The sequence below is a fragment of the Nematostella vectensis genome, chromosome 6, assembly GCF_932526225.1.
Source record: "Nematostella vectensis chromosome 6, jaNemVect1.1, whole genome shotgun sequence".
In the NCBI taxonomy this organism is placed as follows: Eukaryota; Metazoa; Cnidaria; class Anthozoa; order Actiniaria; family Edwardsiidae; genus Nematostella; species Nematostella vectensis.
Window position 1 is genome coordinate 5,839,583 of NC_064039.1, and position 16,206 is coordinate 5,855,788.

Here is a 16,206-nt window from a genome sequence, read left to right on the forward strand (position 1 = left end):
CTCGAGAGTACTTTTGCACAAAATTGTGCGTAATAGGGATAGATGTGTTTATGACCAAAAAAATTAAAACTGGTTTGAAAACAATTTTCTATTATGAGGGTGTTTGTCACTGTTTCTCTGTATATTTCTTATACCTCTTACCTTTTCGTAATTTAAAATCTCTGAAAATGATAGGGGCCTACACACCTAGATCCACCCATGATCATGATTAGAAATCTGTAACACTGAGACTATGCAACTGCCAAGAGATATGGTTTAGGAATGGCTGAATTCTGGTTATAGAACTCATGACAAAATAATTCATGACAAAAATATTTATCTATACAAGTTTATTATTAAAAAGAAAACAATGGTAAACATTCTAACATAAGCATGCATGAAAATAACCTGCTTAAAAGACTATTTGGTATTTTTATCAAAGGAAAACCAGTCTGTTTAGTGAATGGGGTGCAATATATAAACCATGTGGTCCCTGGAGCAAGCACTGAAAGATTTAAAACACCCTATTCCCCTGCAAGCAGGCTAGCATGTAAAACACTAACTTCTTTCTACTACTCCATTGATAGTTGCCATATTGGCTCTTTCCTGAGAATACCACCTATACTGCTGGATACATCGGTAAAACTAGTGAAACTGTTTACATATTGGAACACATTGATACCAGAACATGGTGACAACAATCACTATTCATCATTTAATCACTCGTCAGGAGATGGACTTCGGCTACGACCTTCTACATCATCATCATTGCCTCTCTCACTAGCTGGTGATGCAGAGCGGGCAGGAGATGGTGATCTAGATTTCGCTGGTGATGCTGAGCGTGATCTGCGATCTTTGTCTCGTCGCCTGCGCTGTCTGAGAGGAGAACGGGAGCGTGATTTGGATCGGGATCGGGATGCAGAGCGATGGCGTCTTCTTCTGAATTAACAAGTGCACAATTTTAGGGATAATGTGTTAATTGACTTAAAAAATATTTTGTTGATAAAATAACGTAGATCTGGCATGGTACCTTGGGCTGCGGCTTCTTGACCTTCTTCTAAAATAAAGAAAATATAAATTTAAAACTGCTATCACAATTGTTGAGAGGTTACACAGAACACAAACCTTGGGCTTCTGCTTCTCGATCTGCGTCTGTAAACACAACAACAGAAAGTTTGTTTGTGCCCTTACAGATTAAGTTAATCAATAAAAGTATTTTAACCAACCTTGGGCTCCTGCTCCTGTAGCTGCCACCATAGTCATCCCGGTAACCAGACTGCCTCTTCTCTTTACCCCGCATGGCAGTTGGAGCTGATTAAACACAAACATATCAATAAACAAGCATCATCATTTTACATCATTAAATCCTAGAGAAGTCCAGACATGTCATGTATAAAAACTGAAATTTTTACATGTAAAACGCTGGCCTAGCAATGCTGTTGCTGTCTTAAAACAATGTTATGGAGCAGTTTTCTCTTTGTGGGCCAACTAAGTGTATCACTTCCAGGAATGCTTGCTGATGCTGACACTGTAAGCAAAGGGCTTTATGCTACTTTGTCAATTTGTCTTTGCTTCCAAACAAGAACTTTTGAGCTGGCGAGGGATTGCGAAAATAAGTATTAAGATTATCAATACAGACCACTCTTGTATACAAGGTAACCTCAAACTTACTCTTTCTATCACCCTCGGCAAACTGAACCTCCAGCTCACGTCCTAGCAACATGGCCCGGTCTAGGTAGTACAGAGCATCCTCTGCATCGCGGATATCTTCAAATGTGCTCCTTGGTTAAGGGGAGACCTCAGATGCTTGTAAAAACTTGACCCTAAACAATGCCTTTTGCTTGTTGAAACCTTTAAAACTTTGTATTCTGTTATTTTTTGCAAGACTTGGCTTGACTTGTTTTTAACTTTAAGTACCCCTCTTTTTTCACTTGGGTTTGCCCTTGCTAGCTTGAGGATGTTAAAACTTTTATAGCCTTGGTAGACTTGAGAGGGCTTGAACCTTAAACTTTTACTGAGACTTGGCGCGGAACCTTTGCCTTTACATGTAAATCTTGACCTTAAATACAAAAAATATTCATAGAAATTAACAGTGGTCCAGGGAGCTTGCCGTTGCCTTTTCATATCTGAAACAATTTTTGAAGTCGAACCATTGCCACATAAATAAAAAAAGAAAATTTTATTTTTGTTTTGGACTTCACTTACAAGCGCTGTTGATAGCGACATTGCTTGCTTGTGACTTGGTCTCACTTTTTGTTCAAATTGGTTACCATTCTTGTTTGGTGGCCTTGTGAAACTTGACCTTGTGCCTTTAGCCTTTATAAGGGTATTCTTTACTTTTCCCGTTTCATGAAGTTAACTTTAACATCATAACCTGTCATAACAAATAAAAGATAATAAATCTACCTACAGAACTTGGGCTACTAGTCCAAATGAAAATCTTACGTAGTCGGATTTTTTAAAGCTGGTTTTAACGGAGTTCAGATGCTGTAAACCTGTACTTTGTGTTGCAATTTTTTTACTAATACTTTTCATATATAGAGAAAGATAAATCGCCAAAGTGAATTTGGATACTCAATGTTTCGATTTGAAATTGTTCTTTCAAGAAATATTGCTGGAAATGTCGATTTCTAATGCGAATTCTATTTCGGCACATGGCCGACAAAACAGGAAACATTTCGACGCCAACTAGAACACACACTAAAGGCTAAAGATTAACCTATTTTAAAGTAAAAAAGGATATTGTACATAACAAAATCCTCGAGGCTCCCTGGTATAGTAATCCAATGGTATGTAAACATCTGTTATGCGCCCATATTTCCCGAACATGCGTCTCAGGTCGTCGGGTCTAAAAAAGGCGAAGAACAAAAGAAACTCAATCAAACTCTTACCCCAAAAAGACACAATAATACGACAAAAATAGTGTACCTTGTGTCGGGATGGAGATTTCGAACGTAGATTGAACTGTTTGGAGGTCTTGAATATCGCGACATTTCTCAATTTGAACGAGAGAAAGCCACTCTGAACTCGCGTTGGAAGAAAATGGCGGACGAAAGAAGCGAATGACCGCGTTGTACCAGCATGCACCGCGAAAACCCGATTACACGATGCATACCCAAATAAGGATCTCCACTCCTAATTTGGAATCTAAATTGTTGTCCGCTGTGGCGCGAAAGTTTGCATTAGTTTGTGCTTTGTGATCAAACTCCCCGCTTCTTCTGAAAGTATCTTCTCTCTTCCTTCACTATCTGTACCTTACTTCTCGCCCTAATCTTAAAAATAACAAACAGTTAGTTCGTTATACATTTAAGCTAGTATGGAAGTAGAGAGAACGCAATTTCCGCGCAGAAGAACACAAAGAAAAGATGATGAATCGAGCGCCTGTGTACCACGGCGAGGAAGGAACTCAAAGCGGTCGTATCAAAGGTAAGGAATATGAGATTATCGGGCTTTTCCTTGAGGATATACTCCTAGGTTAACATGTGCATCCCATTGAATCATTGTGTAATCGGACAAGGACAGGCATTTCACCTTTTGTGATAATTTTGTGGAAATCTTAGTGCTTACGGTTTTGGCGCCAATCAGTCAAAGAACATATCCGCATAGAAACAGCTAGAGAGACGCCCAAAAATCAGAGATTGGCGTGATGCCTCTGCTTTTGATCTTACATTTTTATATACAGTAAGAAACACAATTCGTAGCGGGCTTCAAACTCGCTCTACCGACATTCTATCGGTAAAATTAAAATAAAGGATACAGCGAGAGAGACGCCGAGAAATCAGAGATTGGCGTGATTCCCCTGCTTTTTTATCTTACGGCAGACCCCGAAAAAGCCACTATTGGTAGATTATGTAGAGTATTCAGCTATTTGTTTTCTGTTTTAGTAAGAATCCATTGGGATTATCAAACAACCCCAGTTTAAAGTATATAAGAGTACTTCGTTTCACACCATTCTTGTAAGATTGAAAGCAACCTCATTTTCCCTTTGATTTTTTATAATGTTGACTTGAAAAAGGCAATGTTTTGATTTTTGCTTTTGCAAAATATTATGCCAGCAGTAAAGTCTCAAGGTATACTTACTGTAAGATATTTAGACTTCACTGCTGTTGATAAGATATTTAGACTTCACTGAAGTTAATAGGATATTTAGACTTCACTGATGTTGACAAGAGCTTTGAGGCAGCTACGCCCTTTCTCAATCAAATCCAAGCAACTGCCACACATTTACCTTAACCCATCCTCTCACTTCACTCATTGCTCATCCCCAAAAGCACCCCAACCTTCATAAAGTATTGAAGGCACTGAAGAATGTTTCTCTTTTTACCAGGGACAGCACACGTAGACGAGGTTCCTATGAAGAGCCAACATCTCCTGTAGTTGAAAATGATCTCCGCTCTCCATGTCACAAGCAGCCCAGGTTTAAGGGGGAGAAAGAAAATGCAGAAAGGCGCAAATGCACCCCTGTTGTTAGCCACAGGTGGTCAAAAAACAGAGTTAATGATTATGGGGTGGAACATAAATCACCTCTTACGTTATGCAACAAAGAGTTTCCTCCACTGGGATTTGATTTTGATAGGTAGGTGATATCAGCAGGTCTGTTCAAGGATGCCATTGTAGAGGGTTGGAGCATGTAAGGCTTGCCTTAAACTATGAATTCAATGTCCAGTTTAGCACTAATTAATCAACGGTTTTTTGGAAACAAATTTATTCTGTGATATTTCAGTAAAATCAACAACCTCTTTTGATTTGCTTCTGGGACTCACAGATATACTCCAGAATCCAACAAAGACTGGGCAACAATGGTAGAAGAAGAAGAACAACAGAAAGATCAACCAACTCAAATAACTCTGAAAGACCCCTCCAGGTACGGTTTCTTACTTAATTTCAGTGTTTTCTATAAATACAGTGGGACGACCGACCAAAGCAGCCAACCTCTTTTACGCAGCCAAAACACCTAGTCCCTAGGATGGTTGCATAATAAAGTTAGCATTGTAGTGAGATTTGACTTGGCAGAAAGCTACCTGATTTGCTTAAAAAAGGATACTTGTAAACCTCTTGGCCAAATGATGATAGCGAAGTGCAGGTGAACAGGTTTATAGATACTTCCTAACAGACAGCTCCTCATACATTTATCCACTTGATCATTCCATCCAACCATTCGTGCATGCATTTACATTTAAACATACATACGTGGCACACATCTCTACATACTTTGAAAGCTGCCTAGGATTTGTTCCAGAAAACTATTCCATGTTCAATGTTTTTTGTGAGTCCATGGCATACATTGTACTGTTTGTAATGCGACGGTGTGTAGGAGTTGATACACTGGAGTAACAAAGACAGGACATCCACTCATTCAGTGCTGTCTGTTGTGAGGAGCTCTTACCTGTGATGAGCTCAGTTGTACATTGCATCTGATGGCCAAAGGTAAAGAGAACATTAGCTTAAATGGAAGCAGATACCTTATTGTGATAGAAAGATCCTTAAATCATCCTGTTTGACTTTTACCCAGATTCAAACGCAAACTTCTCCTAACTGATCCAAAAGACCAGCCAACTAGCAACAAGCCAACAGTATCCAACAAATCTATGGAAACAGACCTGCACAAGCTGGAAAAACGTCAGAAACAGATTGACATTGGAAAAAACACAGTGGCTTATGGGCGATTTTCTGCCCAAATCCCCAGGTCAGTCCTATGACTTTTCTAGAGGGGGGGTTAATTTGAATTTTCATGATCCCTAGTCTTACTATATTGGCATTGAATAATAACTTTTCAGATGCAGTTGCCATTCTCTTATTATAGTACAGTTTCCCTTTCTTACCCTTGTAAGAGATTCTCTTTATGTTTCAATGGACTTAATTACTGGCAAGACTCTGTTACTTTGATTGGCACTCAAGCATTTCTTATTGTTTTACTTCACTAAACCATTAAGGTGTGACCATTCTAGCATGCATCACAAGTTAGGAACTCTGGCTATCTTCTAAATAAATACATAAATAAATTAGAGTAGCTAATCACTCTCATTGCAGCTGGGAAGCTGAATTACGAGAGTGCAGATTTAGACATGGTTGAGTTGAAGGCGCCTCAGGCAGCCACCATACAACTCATGTCTGACCACGGATCACAGCTAAGATCGAAATTGTTGATTTTGTGGGGGGATGAAAACCAGAGAACCCGGAGAAAAACCCCCGGAGCAAAGGCAAGACCAACTAACCCAACTCACGTCGGAACCGGGAATCGAACCCAGACCCCAGTGGTGAGAGGCACAGGCACTACAGAGCGACACTCTGCCAACTGTGCCACCTAGGCTCCTTAATTTCCCTCATTATTTGTTTTGTCTATAGGGAGAAGCGGGCAAAGGAGGACCCATCGACTCCAGACAAGTTTCAGCAGTGCAGCACCCGCTCATGGGTAGGGCAGGTCAGGGTGTGGCGACGGCGCCTGCATTCTTGGGACCCCCCCTCTGGATCAGAAGACTTGTTCTCACACTCCCCCTCAAGGTACGCTATAGCGGCCTGTGCTTTAGTGTCATGGGCTTGTCATGCAAAATAAAAGTAACTTCTACTTTCCCTGTCCCTTGAATGATGGTTAACCACAGGCAGCCCAAGGCTACTGTCAGTGGTTTATAAAGGAATGTATGGGTAAAATTAATGTTAGCAAAAAAATACTTTATCTTGAAAAAAAAACTTAGACCATGTTATATTGTGTTTAAGTCTTCCTTTATTTCAATTTTGCTGATAGAATGTCAGTAGAGCGAGTTTTATTTCTTTTGTTTACAAATTGTGTTTCTTACTGTATATAAAAATAGTAAAGGCTGGGGAGTCGATCGGCTAACGGCCATCACACAACTACTATAAGGCCAGATAAAACTCCAAAAATCAATCAGCCGCCAATCCAGCACAAAAACACTTTGAAAACATACCTAAGCTTTCAATTGAACCGAGTACCATGTCACAGATTTGCAAATTTCACTCATATTTTTTCCACTTTTTACCGCCGACTGTTGAATTCACCATCTGTGGCAGCAGATGCTGTGCACAATTCGTAGCGGGTTTCAAACTCGCTCTACTGACATTCTATCGGTAAAATTCATTTAAATGAAGACACAAACACAATCCTACATGGTCTAAGTTTTGTTTTTTTTGTGTTTTTTTTTCAGGATAAGTATTTTTTTGCTAACATAAATTTTACCCATACATTCCTTTATAAACCACTGACAGTAGCCTTGGACTGCCTGTGGGTAAATAGGGAAAGGAGCCACACTTTGGGAGTTTAATTTGGTGGAAATTGTTACATGTGTTGTTAATCTGTTGTTAATTTACTGTTTAACAACGTCAAAGAAACTGAAAAAAAAAACACACAGAAATAGGTAAGGGTTTGCATCTCAGAGGGCAACCAAAAATACAAACTCTCTCAAGCACTTTCTGACAAAGAAACTTTATAGGTCATTCATAAATGCTAAAGTTCCTTTTTTATGTTTTTATCTTGCCATGAAAAGCTGAACTATGCACAAGATGCAACCCAAAAGTCACATGATTTCTTAGTACATTGTAATTCAAATTAGATTTTAATATTGTAATATTCATACTTGTCTAATTTTTATTTTTTTGTTCATCAGCAGCCAATCAGAGACAAACATGGATATTGATGCTGCCCTGATCAGCAAGCCTGAAGATCCTGATGACTTATTCAAGGGGTTTGATATTGATGCATGCCTCCTTGAAGATGGAATTACTTTCTAGGTGATACTAGGCTTGTGCTTACTTTAACATCTACCCTAGCACATGCAGGGAATTGTTGTTATATTGTACAGTTTTATTGTTAATATTCTATTTTTATTTTAAGAATTCAGTGATCATTCTTATTACTATTATAAAGTGTACATTAAACTCAAAGCAACCCCAAAAGGCACATTACTAAAGTGGAATATTTGTCTAATTTTTATACTGTTTTATATCCTTTAAAATTCAAAGACCACACATTAGAGGAACAACACCTTGCTTGACATGGCATACGTTTATTGTTGTATAGCTCATTTATAGGAAAAGATTGGCATCAATTCATTATCATTTCATCAACTTGTAATTCTTAGTTTCGAAGTAAAAACTACATCATTCAATGAACAATAAAAACAAAAGAGATGTTGTTTTGAGAGAATTTTGTTTAAGAAATAAAATAATACAAAAAGCTGAGTGGGAAGTTACACATCCTGAGTAAGGAATTTCCTTCCTTATGATAATGAATGTTTGTCCTACTTGTATTATTATGCAGGGTTTCATTTATTATTATAAAAAGCTTTTTCTGTGGTTTGAAGGAGCCCATCCTAACTAAAAGTGAGTCACACATAGCCATTATTTTGTATTTGTTTTATTTTTAGATGCAAATACAATGACTTGAGTTTTGCTGAATGCCTTTGCTATGAAATTATCAAAAATTAATTTGGCATGTTTTATATATGTTTGAATGGATGAAGAACACCATACCACTAAGACTTTTTAAGCATGGGATAATTTAAAAGCTAGTGAAGTTTTGCACCCAAAAATCAAATTGTTTCTTTCTGTATTATTCATATGTATGTATATGAATTTATTCCAGTTCAGAAATACTCATTATAAAAAAGATAGTTATTACTTTTTACAGAAATTACGAAAAAGCTAGTTTATCTGTTGGATATAAATTCAAGCCAAGTCTCTACCATATGTAGACTATGTACATGTTTTCATTGTTATTATCTTCTGTATAATATACTGGTGCCATCTCAAACTCAAAGAAATGTATAAACTGATACCCTTTCTGTAAAAATAAGTATCTCAAAAAAACAGAAAGCATTGTATGTGTTTAGTTCATCTATATGTGTGATGTCCTTACATAGAACAATATAGCAGTGAAATCCTAAGTTCAGGAATATATACAATCTTTTCTCATTTGCAGAATATTTGCTGTTAGAAGAAACTTTGGTAGTTTAGTACAGATGCTTGATAAAATTGGATGAATGCTATTTGGAAGCATTGATTTAATGACAAAAAGCAAGACATTCTCAAAGCAATCAAGTTATTTGGTATAGCTTAAAAGCTTTTTTCGTAAAGTCTAACCAATTTTTGCTGCTCTAATCTTTAGCACAATTTTTATTATTCACTAATTGCAAAATATTCACATTTTATTGAAAGTGCATCGCAGCGCAAGAGAATTGGTCAAATCTTATTGTGAGATTAACACTTAAATGAATCCACATTGCTAGGAACAAATTCTGTGTTTGGCCCCACTCTAAATTACTGGAGTAAAGCAATACCTCTTGTCTGTATTATTGGCATTAATTCAGCACATGGTATGGACATCATAATCTGTTATATTTGTCTTAGGGATTATCCAGCTATTTGTCTAACATCCCCTAACTCAGTCACGGGACTGCATGGGTTTATCTTGGTATTGGCAGCAATCTTGGTTATCAAATTCTGCATTTCCATCTTCTAATTTCCACTGACTTTGATCTCTGTTCTGCATATTGGACATGTTCTGTTTGACTAAATAAACAAAATAAAAATGTTAGAACTCACTCAGAACCTTTAAGAGGATAGGTACTACAGTATTGCATAGAATTTCTTTGACCAAGTGGAATGAAAAATAGATAGATAGAAAGATAAATCTTACTTAGTTCCAGTTAACTTGGTATTTGATTTATTAGAGTAAGTGTGGTTCTAGAGTTTTATGTACCTTGAGCCATTTGTCGATGCAACGGGTGTGGTACTCGTGTAAACATGGAAGTGTTCTGACAAGCTGTTTCTCCTCAAAGTCAACAAGGCAGACGACGCATCTAGCATCATCATTTTGTTTCTTGGATTCTGCTGTCACTCTATATGTTGGTAACTGATCTATTTCGGCTCTAGTAAGGCCTTTAGGTTTGGCTTCTCCAATTTGTTCAGCCAAGTTCAACAAAGTCTGGAAGATAAGACAGGTCATCTGGTTACAGAACATTTGCTTTGCTATCAAAACAATCATTGATAACCACTTGAACTTAAGGTATGATATTTACTCTGTGTGTAATATGTTTATTCAATTCTAAAAAAAAAACAACTAGGAAATTTTTCACTTTTACTGTTGGTTGGTGTAGGAAAGCTACTGTGCTTTTACTTTTACATTCCTCTTACTTTTCTGTTCTTACCTCATAGTTTTCTTGCTGATAACTCTCTTCCCATGCTGCCTGTGGTGTTGCGTGGGGCGGTGCTGGCTGCATAGACATGACAGACAGCAAATGATAGAGTAGGTCAGGATATGTTTGTACTCCTGTATGAGCATGTATGGGCACCGCATGGTGGTCCACTGGTTGAGCCCATTCTTGGTGTGCACCATTACTGTTGTGCCATCGCCGATAATGTCTGTGGTGCTGTAGGAAAAAATGAAGATTGCTCTTTAAGTGGTTCGTTTAATTCCACAACAAAGTTTCATTGTCACTTACCATTGGCCCAGATGATGGGTATGGGTGAGGGTGATATGGTTGAGGGGTAGGTGGTGGGGGAACTTGGTATGGCGGCTGCACAAAATGATGGTGATGGTGGTGGTGATGATGGTAGTGATGATGATAATGTCGATGGTTACCAGTTGGGTCGAGGGGTAGATCAGCCTGCAAAGATTACCAAAGACTTCATTAGAGAATGGCCAGTCAGGGTTGAATACTTGATAAGTCCAAACAGTTGAGTGGAAAAGATGATCTCAGTAGATGTTAGCTCACCTCATTAGAGGGAGGCTGGACATAAGTTGGTGTCGCCATGGGAACACTATTTACAATAAGTCGGTTAGGAAGACTGGTTATTGGTACAGCCCGGACATGGCTTGGTAGCTGATCTGGGTCGATTATAACAGGAGTCGCATTCACAGGTGGGTGTTGTAAGGGCACTGTTGATGACATAGAGGGACAATATGATGGATTCGGGACATGATGAATTTGTCGATGATGTGGGTGGTGCCTATGCTCCCTTGTTGACTGGTTTTGTAGGTAAGGGCAACCACGATTTGCTGAGGTTGGCCTGTAAAAAAAAGCATATATATACATATTTAAAATATTTTTTAAATTAGAAAAAGAACACACATTATCCATCTTTATATTGCTTTGCTTACCCATGACTATCATAGGGCTGGCCGTTGACACGATGGAACGCAGAGGAGTGAAAGAGATGGTGGGGCATGTGCCGTAGTGGCTGGTGCGACAGAGGCGGGGTGGCTGCTTCAGATGTCAGATCAATAACATGAGGTCCATGATAACCATGCTTGATTTCATTCTACAAATAAAAGTCATTACTTATAATCTCCTCATAATATTTCTACATTTCCTTTCCAAGTAAACTTCCAATATCATGAATAGAAGATAAACCATGTGTTTGGAATCTTCTGTTTTTTAAAGACGGAAATCTACCAAATTGAAGGCTAGACCACCAGAATTAATTCATTAATTTAATCTTATTATAGCAAATGCATTTCCTAAATTTACTGGCTTAGAAATTTGCCCATTATATATTGAATTTATTAATCTGTACATACCATGTATATCTAATAACTGTAAAGCAGTGAAGCTTAAAACATTGGCACCAGTAAATAATACAAACTATCTGGTCGGGAAAGTAATTGATGCATGAGTTGTTCAGTTCAGTGAACCAAACAATTTTGTACTAAGACAAGGAATGCCCATGCTTGGCCAAACTGTGTGGCTTTTTAGAAAATAGCAAACGACCACCAGTAAAAACCAGTTTAAAGCAATAATATGTCCCCCTCTTCCAGAACAGCCATCTGCTTTTAGCAATTCCTTGATGACAAGGCTATAAAAGCTTGGCAAAGAGATATATGGTTGGCTATTGGCAATTAAAAATATTGTCCATTAGTTTGCAATGACATTTTGAGCTGTTGGATGCTCTTTTTTAATCAGTGATTTTTTTTTATATTTCTTTTTCCTTGTATTACACTACTCCAGGTTGAAATCCAAAAGTTGTTTCACCCCTATAACACTTAGAATATACACTTCCCATGGTGGGATTTTAATTCAACAATTTTATAGAACATACAGTAACTGAAAGCCTTCAAATGAAATATAAATATTTTTTTATGCAGAAGTAGTGATGGTTTGACAAGGTGAAGCAACCTTTGACATTGTTTAATGAAGAGAAATTTATGGAAAAAATCTCATGATAATAAGATACAATGTTAACAAACCTTAGCATAAGTGTTGCAACTAGAAGGCCCTGGGTGTTCTAGTGAAGATGTTGAAGCAGAAGCTGTACTTGCCATGCTTAAAACCCTGTAAAAGAGAAAAAAAACATCAGTGTACACTCTAAGTTATCAATGGCATAACCATGGTGAGAGGAGTTTTTTTTTACCATTTATTGTCAAGGCAACTGAAACATTAGTACAAAGGAGCTTTTCCAGCATTCAGAAGCCAACAATATTCATAGAAAAAATATTTTACAAGCACTAAGGGAAAAAATAGAAAAATGAAAGAGAAATATGTCTAAAAAGCGCCTTCTTCAAAACGTGACTATCACTTCCACTATGAGAGAAACAGCTGAGCATAAGAAGTACAGGCATCAGTTTGTCGAGGTGGATAAGTTTAGTAAATGTTAGGAGGGTCTATAAGCCACTGTTAGACCAGCTGGGTGCCAGCTAACTGCCAGGCAAAACACGGATGATATTCCCAGATAGAAAGCTTCCTCTATCCTTATATAGATAATTCTCACAAACGAGTATTTGCAAAGGCTTTAACTCTTGCGTGTGGTTTAGAGGGATAACAACCCAGGGACTGATTAAAACAAAACAGTTAAATGAATGACAATCTTGTCCTCCCGAAGAGATCTTGTTATTGCTTTTCTCATGAAAAAGGAAACACTAGAGGAAAGGTGTAATTAAAGCATTGAAACACACAGCTTCGTGGGGAAAAAAAGCTTAATACCCGAGCTGCAGGTGCCGAGCAATATTAATAGCGATTCGAGAAGAAACAAGTTGCTTTTTATCTGTCTCCTCTTTTGACTTACATCGGGAGCGCGTTAGGTATGAAAACATTATCAGAGAACCATGGATGGAGTTCACTCAACCATACGGGATGGCTCTTTTGTGGCGTTTCGAGTTTGCCGCTTTATTGGAGGCAGTCAACAACTTACGAGCGTGACTGGCCTTTACGAACCCAAAAAACTCGCGACTCACTCGCCAACGCACAACAGCCCACACGACGATCAAATGGCTTCCAAAGCAAACATAGAGCGTGCGTTACGAACTATCTCAGATTTGGAAGGGTTTTCAACCACAGCATTTTTAAAAACGAAGGTCATTTGAAAACTTTTAAACATTCACAAACCATCACGCGTCCTAATTTATGCATGAGAACATGATTATATGTTGGTGGTTTGAATCGAGGCTTTTTCACGGGTTTGAGTGCGTTCTTGTCGTTTTGGAAAAAAATACATTTCGGAATACTTTCCTTCCTTGTCGAATAAAAACATAAGTCAAAATATCACGGAAAAGCTATATTATAAAAGACATTTGTGAGAACCTTTGACTCCATCCGGTTGAAAATGAAAGACGAATCGTATAGCCCCGGAGGGCGCTCATTTGCATTCGAATTACTGCAGAATGGTTTTCCTCGGCGAACTCCGTGAGCGTTATAATGGAGCACGATGAAACTCGCTAGCTTTGAGCCCATTCTATTTACTAATAAGCCAGACTGGCAAACTATTAGTTGATTAAAGAACCTTGATTAAATACCCTTTGGTTTATAAAGTCGGTATTTCAAATATGGTTTAGAATGTTCTGATTCAGAACCCCATTCAATGGAAGTTAGTATTCGGGAATTGTATACATCTTCGCACTAAACGAACACCATACTTTCACCGAAAATTGCTACTTTTCTTTTCGCACAAAATTCGGGCTCTAAATCTAGTGGATTCCCTTGTACCATCATAAAGTAAAATCGGAAATAAATGATATTTCACTACTACCAGCAGAAATCGCTTCGCAAAACCGATGGCATGAAGAAGAAATATGAAACGAGTAATACAAAATTAACCCTAACCTGGCACAATAAGAGAGATCCAGCACTCCGACTATATCAGCGGTATTCTATAATAAAGCTTTCGAAATACTTGTTCACATAATCCAAGGTTCCATCCAAGGTATTCTCGCTCCCAACTTTTAGAGACACCGTCACGCTCCTCGATAAAACATCACATAAACATTTCACAACCAAATCAGTAAAACAACGGGAATTTGACTCAAGCTAGTAAGCTTTCATACATAAAAGAGAAAAAACTGGAGTTAGATAGGGGACACAGACCTAGAAAAACATGTATTTTGACGAGATTTGATAACTCAGACACTCGCAGAGCAGCGCGGAGGAACAAGCGCGCGCACGACTGCGGCCTCGCTGTAGCGCGTTTTCGGTCGGCATTTGAATTCTGTTCCCAATTCATGGCTAAAGAAAGGTAGCCCCCTTTCGATTTCAACGGGAATTCTGGATTCCGTTGTAAACCAAAGCAACCAATAACCCAATTACCAAAGAAAAATAGAAGATCGAATTCTGGGCTTGAAACATGTTGAGGTGGTGAGCTCATATTACAGAAAGTTTGGTGGAGGGACGACTTATGCTACGCCGAATGAATTTACTTACACCAGAACAAGCTAAGGGCCGAGTCGCCAAAAAAGGTGTATAGAATCCTCTTGTAGGGAGTTTATAACTTGAGAAATAATAAAAAGTATCAATGCCATGGGTTGAAAAGATTGCGTTTAAACCAGGCCTAGCTCTAGGAGTGCGCCTGTGCTAGTCGTGCGATCATTTGGGAGCATAGCGATATAAACAACACGAAACTTACCTGAAAATGACGAGATTAAGAATATTTTGTAGGAACCGGAGCCGCCCGTTTTAGTCCAGCCTTGATCAGGCAGAACCACAATTCTACAGAGAAGATGCGGTATTCCTTGGCGTTTAGATAGACGGTAGAAATATGAGCACAGTTTCACCCTCATGCGCTAACCTAGCCTCGGCGGTTCCGCTTTGAAGAATCGCTCAATGGATGGCCTCCTAGTTCCTTTGTTGACACTGGACATCATACTAATGATATTGTGACGTCACATGACAGTTAGTCCATGTTCCTGCCCACTTCATATCTCACAAGCGATATTGTGTTCACATCTTTCGTGATGCGATCTCGAAACTTTAGCCAATCCAGCTTCTCGATGTAAAATTTTCAGGAGGGAGAGCTTTGATCGATGACCGAAAGGCTTTTTTTTATCAGATCTTAGATAAGAATTACCAAAAGGCCAATGGAACCACTGATGCTTTCACTTCTTTCGCTCCAGGGAATTCAGCCAAAACAAAATATCCCTTGGTTGCGCTGCAAGTTTTTTCTTGTTCACATGATCATGTATTCTAGAATGTATTTTTTTCTGTTATTTGCACTCGAAACACTGGGATAAACATTTTGTGTTTTGTTATTGAGAACTTCGCCTGAATGTTTTCAACCCTGTCTCTCCATACACTTCCGGTGAATTCGACACGAACGCAACAGCATCGTGGCACAAATACGCACTTTTCTATGACTTTATTTCAGATTTTCGATTCATAGTTAACAACTCTGAGCGATGTGTGTGGTGCTGATGTTAAAATAATGCGTGGGAAATGTAAAAATTAAAAAAGCTTGTCACCAGTAGGACCGGTAGTGAAAAACCGAACCCTGAAAACATGTGGTTTCGCATCTATCTTTCAAATATTTCGGGAAAATACTTTGCAGGTAGGCTGTTGTGGTTTCCACCTGGTAAAGAAATAGAATTAAGGTAAAAGTCATTATAATACTAGGACGTAATGCGGAGATTACAAGCAGCAATGCAAAGCCAGAGGAAATGGCCCGAACCTCTAAAGCACAAAGAGGCTTTGTCCGCTCGCTGCGCGGAAACACCAAGTGATTGGCCCTAGACATCTGTCACTTTACCGCCCATCAGTCTAGACCAATGAGAACGCACGGTTCTATGAAACATTATCCCATGTCAATAACAGCTCATCTTACCAAAAGAAAGAAATTTACACAACCTACGCTTGGAAGCCCAAAACCCTGGAAATAAGCGACTCGAAAGCGAAACTTGCATATTTGATGAGTAAAATAATAATCGCCAATATGCGTTTAGATTCATGATTCAAAAAAATTGAGAGCTAAAAGCGTTTATGCGAGATTATTCCACATAGCCAACATGGCATATCC

General features: G+C 38.5%; 3 protein-coding genes across 10 annotated transcripts; 1 reads left to right on the forward strand and 2 right to left on the reverse strand.

The window, feature by feature from the left end:
- Nucleotides 1–314: 314 nt before the first annotated feature.
- On the reverse strand, nucleotides 315–3,067 carry LOC5521550 (serine/arginine-rich splicing factor 10). 6 transcript variants are annotated; one of them, XM_032366812.2, is made up of 7 exons: nucleotides 2,908–3,067; nucleotides 2,723–2,827; nucleotides 1,651–1,754; nucleotides 1,206–1,290; nucleotides 1,105–1,131; nucleotides 1,010–1,033; nucleotides 315–915 (listed from the first exon to the last, which is right to left on the reverse strand). In XM_032366812.2, exons 1-7 carry the CDS (start codon nucleotides 2,970–2,972, stop codon nucleotides 699–701), a joined length of 627 nt encoding a protein of 208 aa, XP_032222703.1. In that variant the 5' UTR covers nucleotides 2,973–3,067; the 3' UTR covers nucleotides 315–698. The 6 variants fall into 6 exon arrangements, with proteins under 6 accessions (XP_032222703.1, XP_032222702.1, XP_032222701.1 ...); XM_032366811.2 differs by having other exon boundaries at nucleotides 315–918; XM_032366810.2 differs by having other exon boundaries at nucleotides 1,010–1,036.
- Nucleotides 3,068–3,157: 90 nt separating this feature from the next.
- LOC5521551 (histone RNA hairpin-binding protein) lies at nucleotides 3,158–8,125 on the forward strand. 2 transcript variants are annotated; one of them, XM_032366807.2, is made up of 6 exons: nucleotides 3,158–3,405; nucleotides 4,307–4,555; nucleotides 4,745–4,843; nucleotides 5,492–5,665; nucleotides 6,325–6,480; nucleotides 7,599–8,125. In XM_032366807.2, the coding sequence occupies exons 1-6, from the start codon at nucleotides 3,296–3,298 to the stop codon at nucleotides 7,720–7,722; spliced, it is 912 nt and encodes a 303-aa protein (XP_032222698.1). In that variant the 5' UTR covers nucleotides 3,158–3,295; the 3' UTR covers nucleotides 7,723–8,125. The 2 variants fall into 2 exon arrangements, with proteins under 2 accessions (XP_032222698.1, XP_032222699.1); XM_032366808.2 differs by having other exon boundaries at nucleotides 7,602–8,125.
- A 206-nt stretch (nucleotides 8,126–8,331) lies between these two features.
- On the reverse strand, nucleotides 8,332–15,047 carry LOC5521430 (RING finger protein 44). Of its 2 annotated transcripts, XM_032366806.2 has the most exons (9): nucleotides 14,824–15,047; nucleotides 14,028–14,166; nucleotides 12,179–12,263; nucleotides 11,093–11,253; nucleotides 10,707–11,001; nucleotides 10,434–10,598; nucleotides 10,140–10,361; nucleotides 9,692–9,916; nucleotides 8,332–9,501 (listed from the first exon to the last, which is right to left on the reverse strand). In XM_032366806.2, the coding sequence occupies exons 3-9, from the start codon at nucleotides 12,251–12,253 to the stop codon at nucleotides 9,448–9,450; spliced, it is 1,197 nt and encodes a 398-aa protein (XP_032222697.1). In that variant the 5' UTR covers nucleotides 12,254–12,263; nucleotides 14,028–14,166; nucleotides 14,824–15,047; the 3' UTR covers nucleotides 8,332–9,447. The 2 variants fall into 2 exon arrangements, with proteins under 2 accessions (XP_032222697.1, XP_001641346.2); XM_001641296.3 differs by lacking the exon at nucleotides 14,028–14,166 and having other exon boundaries at nucleotides 14,824–15,044.
- Between the last annotated feature and the right edge of the window lie 1,159 nt (nucleotides 15,048–16,206).

Bases quoted from the DNA above. Each gene is read 5' to 3' on its own strand.
- LOC5521430 (XM_032366806.2), bottom strand. From the start codon at position 12,253: ATGGCAAGTACAGCTTCTGCTTCAACATCTTCACTAGAACACCCAGGG. The intron at 11,254-12,178 runs GTTTGTTAACAT...TTTTATTTGTAG, and splicing joins GTTGCAACACTTATGCTAAG to AATGAAATCAAGCATGGTTA. The intron at 11,002-11,092 runs GTAAGCAAAGCA...TTTTTTTTACAG, and splicing joins CAGCCCTATGATAGTCATGG to GCCAACCTCAGCAAATCGTG.
- LOC5521551 (XM_032366807.2), top strand. From the start codon at position 3,296: ATGGAAGTAGAGAGAACGCAATTTCCGCGCAGAAGAACACAAAGAAAA. The intron at 3,406-4,306 runs GTAAGGAATATG...TCTTTTTACCAG, and splicing joins TCAAAGCGGTCGTATCAAAG to GGACAGCACACGTAGACGAG. The intron at 4,844-5,491 runs GTACGGTTTCTT...ACTTTTACCCAG, and splicing joins ACTCTGAAAGACCCCTCCAG to ATTCAAACGCAAACTTCTCC.
- LOC5521550 (XM_032366809.2), bottom strand. From the start codon at position 2,972: ATGTCGCGATATTCAAGACCTCCAAACAGTTCAATCTACGTTCGAAAT. The intron at 1,132-1,205 runs GTTGGTTAAAAT...TTGTGTTTACAG, and splicing joins TACAGGAGCAGGAGCCCAAG to ACGCAGATCGAGAAGCAGAA. The intron at 919-1,009 runs GTACCATGCCAG...TTGTTAATTCAG, and splicing joins TCAAGAAGCCGCAGCCCAAG to AAGAAGACGCCATCGCTCTG.